At 30.4% G+C, this 9,150-nt stretch overlaps 1 protein-coding gene across 1 annotated transcript; it reads left to right on the top strand.

The window, feature by feature from the left end:
• The first annotated feature begins 2,156 nt into the window (after positions 1-2,156).
• LOC103487249 (uncharacterized) lies at positions 2,157-7,413 on the top strand. Its single transcript, XM_051080799.1, has 10 exons — positions 2,157-2,294; positions 2,977-3,204; positions 3,331-3,535; positions 3,855-3,945; positions 4,268-4,413; positions 4,956-5,199; positions 5,677-5,781; positions 5,863-6,045; positions 6,290-6,494; positions 6,609-7,413. Exons 2-10 carry the CDS (start codon positions 2,985-2,987, stop codon positions 7,091-7,093), a joined length of 1,884 nt encoding a protein of 627 aa, XP_050936756.1. The 5' UTR covers positions 2,157-2,294; positions 2,977-2,984; the 3' UTR covers positions 7,094-7,413.
• Positions 7,414-9,150: the final 1,737 nt, after the last annotated feature.

The raw sequence follows: 9,150 nt of genomic DNA, 5'->3' as shown, positions 1-9,150 counted from the left end.
GTGTTCCAATTTTAATGAAATGGTGTTTAAACCATTAGTCTATTTCCTATCAATAATCTGACTGTTATGTACACATAAGGAGTAAAAGCAGCCATGTAGAAAAGGACTGCATGTTGGAGTGAAGTTGGCCAATGTAGAAAAGGACTGCATTGTGTTTAGTGACCTCAACAACAAGATCGAATCAAAATATTCTTAGATGTTGTTGTTACAGTAGTCCAAACGTGAAGTAATGAGACTTAATATGGAGAGTGATTTGGGATTCTTGCCGAAAGGAATAATTGTTGACTAAGGTGCGTTTATGCAAAATTATGTGTTTATATGAAAAGGTTAATTTATGCGATTTGATGTTGATGAAATAATGTTGGGAAAAGATATTTTACGAAAAGGATTTCTTAAAACCTCACTAAGTCTGTTGACTTATGTTTTAAAGTTTTACTTACAGGTGATCAAACGTTAAAGTCAAATAAGAAAGCTAGGGTGACAGGCTTGCTAGGCGAGAAGAGCTGCTAGGCATTTAGATCTTAATCTTTAGTACTGTTTTATGTATTTTTGGCTAAGTGTTGTTATCGTGTGACTTAAGTTCATAAAAGGAATGTTTACATGTTATTCTTTGTGTTAAGTTTATATCGCCTAAGGCATAGTTTTCTAAATTAAGTTTAAGTTGCTAGGCGATTAAGCAAAGCTTGGACCTTAAGATCGAGTGTCTTTGGCGTTTAACGCGTCAGAGATACTCTACGCCACGTATCGAATGACAAACAAGTACGTCTGTGGGGCGGGGTGTGACAGAAACATATTGTCATTGCAAGAAGAGCAACAGCTACAAACCACACCAATGAATGAAAACTTTCACACTTCGGGTTGATCTGATTTTTTTATTTTTCAATTGAGACGCTGTTCTGCACTTTTCCATCACGCACGCTACCGACGATGTCACTCGCTACCGAGATAATCAATCCTCAAGGATTACCAAAAAATCGGTCATGCAAAAATCTATTTCAAGAACAAATCTTCTATGATTAAGGAAAGAATCGTTTTCATAAAAGACCCAAATAAAATCTTTTTCAAAGAAGAATATTCTTCACTAACTTCGAGAATATTCTTCACTATTCGAAGAATATTCTTCACTAACTTCCATAAAATAAATCTTTTTTGCCACATCAACGAAACAAGAGGAAAATATTGAACAAATCAAACAACCATTGGCTCACACAAAATCTAACAATTATGTCAAGAGTTTTTGCTTTGTTTTATTTAGTTTTCTTATGGGTTATGAGCTAGTAAGTTACCAAGTTGTCAATAAGTGTATCATGAGAGTGAAACGATGCTTGCTGGCTTCACACTTTCTCTTGGGCCAGAGAAGGAATGTGGGAGGGAGTGTGAAACACTAATAGCCATGTACTTAAAAGGGAGTTTAAAACCAGAGAAAATCTTGCATATGGGGTGAGCCTAGGTATTCTTAATAATTCTATATTTGTAAATGTAGTCTTGAGTAAGTTGTAATCATTTGACTCAATTATATTAGTGAATTATTTTTCCTGAGCACACTATTTAATAGACGTAGGTGTTCTATTACCGAATTGGGTTACCAACTTTTGATGTTACTATTGTTTCTATTATGGTGTTTTCTATTATTATCAAGATCATGACACAACTTTAACTCTCATCATAGAGTTGAATCAAACTATGAGTGTTTCTTAAGAGAAAAAATTCAAATTATTACAGCTTTCATTTGATGCTTTTTCGGGCCTATTCTGGGCTGTTCGTTAACCCTCTGTTTTGTATTCTCCTTGCTTCCTGTAATAATTTTTTCTATATCAATGAAGCATGGATGATGAATGTGTTAAGGGGTTGTCCACCTAGTGGAAATGTTCAGGTGTACATAATGTATTTTTTCAAAGTGGAAATGTTCGGGTGTACATTATGTATTTTTTCAAAAAAAAAATTAAAAATTATAATGAGTTGTAAACGCCAATAAGATATGAGTGATACGTGCAAAGGATCAAAGTATATAAAGTTATGATTTAACATAAAAGAAACACTTCAATTACCGATTGATTTAAGAGAATCAAATCCAAATTCACTTAAAACAAATTTTACTATTGAAGAAAAATAATAGGGTTAGTCAGTTGTTTCCTCAAAATAGGCTTTGGAATAGCGCATCATGCACCACCTTTTTAGTAATCCAAATTTAGAAAGATAAAAAATAGTAATACTTCAACAACTTTCTTGTATAAATACCTAAGAAACTATCCACCCACTTAACAAGTTCTTCTTTACAACAATTCTAAAGCCTCGTACGTGCTTCTTAAATCTCACTTCTCTTCTCCAATTGTAATTAGTTTTGTTTTCTTCCCATTTATTGCTTATTCGATATATCTTAGAATTGTTGTTTTATTGAATATTTGATTTTAATATATGGCATTCTGTTTTTGTTAAAAACAATTCTAATTGATTTATTTGTAAAAATTTCAATCAATCTTTTTTTACTATAGAGATCAATTTTTCAATTAAGATTGTTTTTAAATATAAGAAATCTGTTTCTATCCCTCATTTATGATATTATATTTTATTATATTTTGAATACTTTTCTAATTAAAAATAAGGTTACGTTTTTTAAAATCAATTTTATCTTATCTTTGTTATTTATATGTTAAAGAAGTTTTTCTAATAAATTTGAATCTTTTAGTGCTTTTTCATACCGTCCAAAAATCCAAAAAAAAACCATATATTATTTCTTCTTCGATGGCCAAAGATGGGTAAAAATTTCAGAATTATTTAGTTTCTTTTTCCATGCATTTCTTATTTGTATGACCTTGTTTCTCTTTATTTAGAGTATTTTCTTCTTTAATTTTCGTCACAGAAACATGGAGGACTTGAAAGACCCTTCGCCCATTCAAGTTTTCTTTTAAAATTTAGTTGTAATTTATTGTAAATTAAACTTACTTTTAATTTATTTTTGGTCGGGGTTTTGTAAAGGAAGCAAGATGGCCAAAGCTATCAACATTTTAATAGGACTTTTGCTCCTTTGTTTCTTTGAAACTTGGGCAAAAGCTGAAAACTTGAAGTATAAAGATCCAAAACAACCGTTAAATGTTCGAATCAAAGACTTGCTCGGTCGAATGACTCTCGAAGAAAAAATAGGTCAAATGACGCAAATCGAAAGAGTTAATGCTTCAACTGATGTTATGAAAAAGTATTTCATAGGTAAATCTCTGACTTTATCCTTAAACATTCTCTAATTTAATTTTGTTAAAGTAATATTTTAATTTTTTAAATAATAAGATGTTAGCTACCATGTATGTTGTATCAAGAAATAGTTTTAATTTGTAGGGAGTGTATTGAGTGGTGGAGGTAGTGTTCCATCAAAAGAAGCATCTGCTCAGGATTGGGTCCAGATGGTCAACGAAATTCAACAAGGTGCTTTGTCAACTAGGCTTGGAATTCCAATGATATATGGAATTGATGCTGTACATGGTCACAACAATGTCTACAATGCCACAATCTTCCCTCATAATATTGGACTTGGAGCTACAAGGCAAGATACTTTAAATAATTTCTTTTCTAACTTATAGAATTACCAAAATTCACACACACATATATAGTACAGACTTTTTATATAAAAGAAAGAATGAGCCAAAACTATTTAAAAGCAACAACAAAAACTTTCTACATTTGATATTTGTATGTATATGTGATAATTTCTCTTTATAAATATCAAAATAAAATTTACAATTCAGTAGCTGTCTCTCATTTTCTTAGCTCCTTTTAACTTACAAATTATAACTAAAACTCAATTAATAACTTTGGAAATAAAAAAAAAGTGAGTTTTATTATTATTATTATTATATATACAGGGATCCTCAACTTTTGAAGAGAATTGGAGAGGCCAGTGCACTTGAAATTAGAGCTACTGGAATTCCTTACGCTTTTGCACCTTGTATAGCGGTAATGCATAACCAACTCTCTATGTCAATTGATAGAGAGAGTATCATCTCTCTAATTCCCAAGTTTTACATAGCTTAATTGCATAAATGAGATCTAAACAAAAAAGAAAATATATATATATATATATATATATATATATATATATATAACGTAAAGGATGAAATAATTAGATATATAGAACAAAATTTGATAAGTGCTTTTGGTTGCTATCGATAAATGTCATCTATAGTTGTAGGTAGTGTTATCTTTCAATTTGAAAAACGTGTTATCAATTGCTATCACTTATATGACAGTATTATTATTGTGTTTTGTTTTTAATTAGGTCTGTAGAGATCCACGATGGGGTCGATGTTACGAAAGTTATGGTGAAGACCCTAAACTTGTGCAAGAAATGACTGAAATTATACCAGGTTTACAAGGAGAGATCCCACCTAATTCTCGCAAGGGTGTTCCTTACGTCGCTGGAAAGTTAGTAATCAAAACCATTTAAGCATTTTATATATTTTCTGTCCCATTCTACTGATTAAATTGCAAAATTCTTCAAAAAAAATTATATTAAATATAATAAAATTTCTTAATCTTCCAATATTTTATAAATATTTAGCTTCTATTTGAAAATGTTTCTTTGTTTTATTTATATTTTATAAAACCTTAACCATTATTAAACCGAAAATAAATGTTTTATTATCTTACCCACACTTATTCTAACAAGTGATATATTAATTTTTATCCTTTATCCATCTCTAAACGTGTTAATTACTAAATAAAAATTACTTCTCACTTTCGTGATATTTTTAGGATACATAACTTTTTCTAAAAGTTTCATGTTAAATCGAAGAATTCGAATTGTTTTTTTTTATAAGATAATGAGTTAATTCTAAATAAAATCACTCCTATAGTTAAATATGGGTTGAGCCTATATAGAAGGAAAAGGTATCGATTTGGGTATTAAAATAAATAATAGTATTGAATGAAATTACTAACAAGCCGTTCTTTGATTATTTAAATAGAGAAAAAGTGGTAGCTTGTGCAAAACACTATGTGGGCGATGGTGGAACAACTAAAGGCATCGACGAGAACAACACAGTAATAGATAGGCATGGCTTACTTAGCATCCACATGCCAGGTTACTATCACTCAATCATTAAGGGAGTTGCAACCGTAATGGTTTCTTATTCAAGTTGGAATGGTGTGAAGATGCATGCCAACAAAGAACTTGTTACTGACTTTCTTAAGAACACTCTTCATTTTCAGGTAATATAACTTTAATTTACGCCAAATATACATTTTTAACCTTAAGTTCAGAAGTTGTATTAATTTAGGCATTGTACATGTAATTTATCAATTTAGACTCCAAACAAATTATAATTGTATCAATTTAAATCGCAATTTTTATAAATTATCCAAATAAAACATATTGAAATGTTTAAATTGATACAATCATGTAAGTTCGGGTTTAAATTAATGCACTTATAAAAGTTTTGGTCTAAACTAATACAATTATTAGTTTGATGTTTAAATAGATAGCTCTAAAGCTTAATAGTTTAAATTGAATTAATTATTAGTTCATTGTCTAAATTGATACAACGTCATAGTCCAGTATATAGATGGGTATTTTTCCTATAACTTTATCATTACATTTGTGGAGGATGTCACTTTATAACTTCAATAATCAATCATTTTGAAAAGATTTTATGAAGAGTGACTTGAATATTTTGATTTTTGTTCTAGGGTTTCGTCATCTCAGATTGGCAGGCTATTGATAGGATTACGGATCCACCGCATGCTAATTATACATATTCTATTTTAGCAAGTGTTACTGCTGGTCTTGACATGGTTAGTATATATTTATATGTTGAATGGTTCAAAAGTATATTGCAATTATAAGAACATTGTTAATTTAACCTTTTGCTTCAGATAATGGTACCATACAACTACACTGAATTCATCGATGGCCTTACCTACTTGGTGAATAATAACTTTATTCCTATTACTCGAATTGATGATGCTGTGAAGAGAATACTACGAGTCAAATTCATTATGGGTTTATTTGAAAATCCAATAGCTGACCTAAGCTTGGTTAATGAACTTGGTAAACAGGTAATGTCAACGATTTTTTAAAACATTTACAAATATAGCAAACTTTCAAAATCTATCAAGGACGAACATTGATAAAATTTTATCGATATCTATTAGTGACATTAATAGACACCGATAGTAGAAGTCTATCAATATCTATCCTTGATTCTGATGTTTTGTTATATTTATAAATATTTTGGTTCATTTTATTAGTATTTTGATCAACCATTAATGTTTGTTTCTTTAATTTCCTCACGATATGCAGGAGCATAGAGAACTAGCTAGAGAAGCAGTAAGAAAATCACTAGTGTTATTAAAGAATGGAAAATCAGCTGATAAACCATTGCTTCCCCTCGAAAAGAAGACACAAAAAATACTTGTTGCCGGTAGCCATGCAGATAACCTTGGATATCAATGTGGTGGTTGGACTATTGAATGGCAAGGACTTAGTGGCAACAACCTTACTAGTGGTATGAAGAATAATTAATACCACATTTTCTTGTAAATTAGCTAGTATTTCGTTATAGATTATAATTTAAGTTATTTTGAACGTTATTATGATTTATTAACCACATTCGTTTTAGGTACAACCGTGCTTGATGCTATAAAAGATACTGTTGATCCTTCAACCGAAGTTATATTCAATGAGAATCCAGATAAAGGCTTTCTCCAGTCAGGCACATTTTCTTATGCCATTGTTGTAGTGGGAGAACATCCGTATGCAGAAATGATGGGTGATAGCTTGAATTTGACAATCCCAGATCCTGGTCCAAGCACCATCACAAATGTTTGCGGAGTTATAAAATGTGTAGTTGTAATAATCTCCGGACGACCAGTAGTAATCCAACCTTATGTTGATTCAGTAGATGCACTTGTTGCTGCTTGGCTTCCAGGAACTGAAGGCAAAGGCATTACTGATGTATTATTCGGTGACTATGGTTTTACTGGCAAGCTTTCACAAACGTGGTTCAAGACTGTTGATCAATTGCCAATGAACTTTGGAGATTCACACTATGATCCTCTTTTCCCATTAGGGCATGGTCTTACTACGCAACCCATCAAGACCTAGCTAATCGAATCTTTCTTTTATTTTCACAATTTTGAAATTGAATAGTAAAATAAACTAAAATATTTACGATATATAGTAAAATTTTGGACTATCAATAAAAGACATTGATAGACTTCTATTACTATTTATCAATATGACTTATAGAAGCATATCAGTGTCTATCATTGATAGAATCAGAAATTTTGCTATATTTTGTAAATATTTTGTCAGTTTTGTCATTTTTGACAATTTTCCTTTAGTTTTTTTAATATCTTATATTTTTATCAATATCCATAGTATTTTACTCATTTGATTATGATAAAGAGAATATTATTCTTTTACGTGAAGTTTGTTATGGTATTAGAGTAGAGAACCTTTTTCACTGCCATTCTCTTACTTTCTACGGTTGAATATTAACTAAACTTGTTTTAAGTAATTAATCATTATAAATTAATTAATGAGAGTTGAGAAAGTTAATATGAGTTAACAAAGTATATTAAATTGATGGGAGTTGGTAAAGTGTTGTATTCTAGAGTTTCCTTGTTAATAAATTAAATATAGCATTTACAAAATGTTTTTATAGTGAGAGCTATTCCCATGATAATCCTATTATAAGTTTTATTGAAAAACAATCAAGTGAAGAATAATACATTTAAAAGAAAGTTACTTGAAGTATTTTCCAAATAAATCTTTTATTTTTTCACTAAAATATTCTATTAGATAGTTATTTACTTGGGGTGTCAACACATGTTTTCAACAAAGTGATATTAGAGCTTGAATTTAGATTTTAAAAAATTGTTTTTGTAAATGACAAACAACAATTTAGTTCTCTTCCAAGTATCTTGACTTACAAAGAAAAATTATATAGCAGTTGGTGTATTCAAATGAAAGCTCTCTACTTGGTTTACAAGATGTGTGGAACATTGTTAATAATATATGACTATGAAGAATTAGAAAATGGTGCAGATTTGAGTCAATCTTAATGAGAAACTTGGTAAAATGCAAGAAAGAAAGACCATAAGGTCTCACCATCATTCATCAAGCCACTGATGATCCAAATTTTAAGAAGATTTCAAGAGCAATTATTGGACATCAAGCATGACAATTTTTTGAGAATACCTATAAAGAATAGATCGAGTCAAGAATTGCTGTTATCATCCACTTTGCTTCAGCTTCCCAAGCACCAATCTTCAGAGCAGTGTAGATCCACTTTCTTCAAGCTTTTCTCTCCATTTTTTCTGAAGGAAGCAAAATGAAATGGATTGGGAAAGCAGCTCCACCAATTGCCTCAATTTTAAAAACTCATTTTTCCTTCTTCTATGGATGATACCTTCATACCACTAAAGCCTTTTTGCTTCCACCTCCTTCCTTTATTTGACCACCCATAACTTTCCAACTAAAACCAATTAAAAGTTTGCTTGACAACTTAAATAAACCCAACTTTAATACCAATTTCTTCAAAAACCATGATTTAGACTTAGTTAATCTTTCCTTCCTAAAAAGTTTACTTGACAATCTTAGATTCAACTTAGCTTAGGTAATTAGACAATTTACCACTATTATAAAAGAAAACAAAGATTGAGTTTACACCCTCCTTTATTCTTTACTATCTTTTGTTAGTATCTTGCATAAACAAGTTCGAGTTATAAATTTCTTTTGTTAATTTTGATTTAGGGATTACTGGACTCTTTCGCATATTTCTTTTAGAATGACATCCCATAAATTCGAGTTAAGATGTATGCAAATTAATATGGATGCTTGAATCCTATAAGTTGAATATATAGACTAATTATGAAATTGATTAGTACATTAGGCCCCAGCTGTAGGCTTCCAATTAGTAACGAACCAAGAAAAAAATTAAGCATGAAACAGTCTCTAAATGTTCTATGAGCAAGGAAGTGGATGAGTGTGGATTTCAAATTCCTAAGCTAGCTAGGTTTCTTTAATTGAATTTAAATCTCCCTAATTAAAATTATACATGTACACAGTCATGTCATTTAGATTCCTTCACAATAAAAGTAACTCAACGAACTCCTTCATTGTGACATTCGAATTCAATTCTTAGCTAAGATTCTCAA

This window comes from Cucumis melo, chromosome 2, assembly GCF_025177605.1.
Source record: "Cucumis melo cultivar AY chromosome 2, USDA_Cmelo_AY_1.0, whole genome shotgun sequence".
NCBI classification, from domain to species: domain Eukaryota; kingdom Viridiplantae; phylum Streptophyta; class Magnoliopsida; order Cucurbitales; family Cucurbitaceae; genus Cucumis; species Cucumis melo.
Note: the sequence above shows the minus strand (reverse complement) of the source record. Positions and strands in the feature narration are given on the sequence as shown.

Coding starts and splice junctions, on each gene's coding strand:
- LOC103487249 (XM_051080799.1), top strand. CDS start 2,985: ATGGCCAAAGCTATCAACATTTTAATAGGACTTTTGCTCCTTTGTTTC. Junction 3,205..3,330: donor TATGAAAAAGTATTTCATAG/GTAAATCTCTGA, acceptor TTTAATTTGTAG/GGAGTGTATTGAGTGGTGGA. Junction 3,536..3,854: donor ATTGGACTTGGAGCTACAAG/GCAAGATACTTT, acceptor TTATATATACAG/GGATCCTCAACTTTTGAAGA.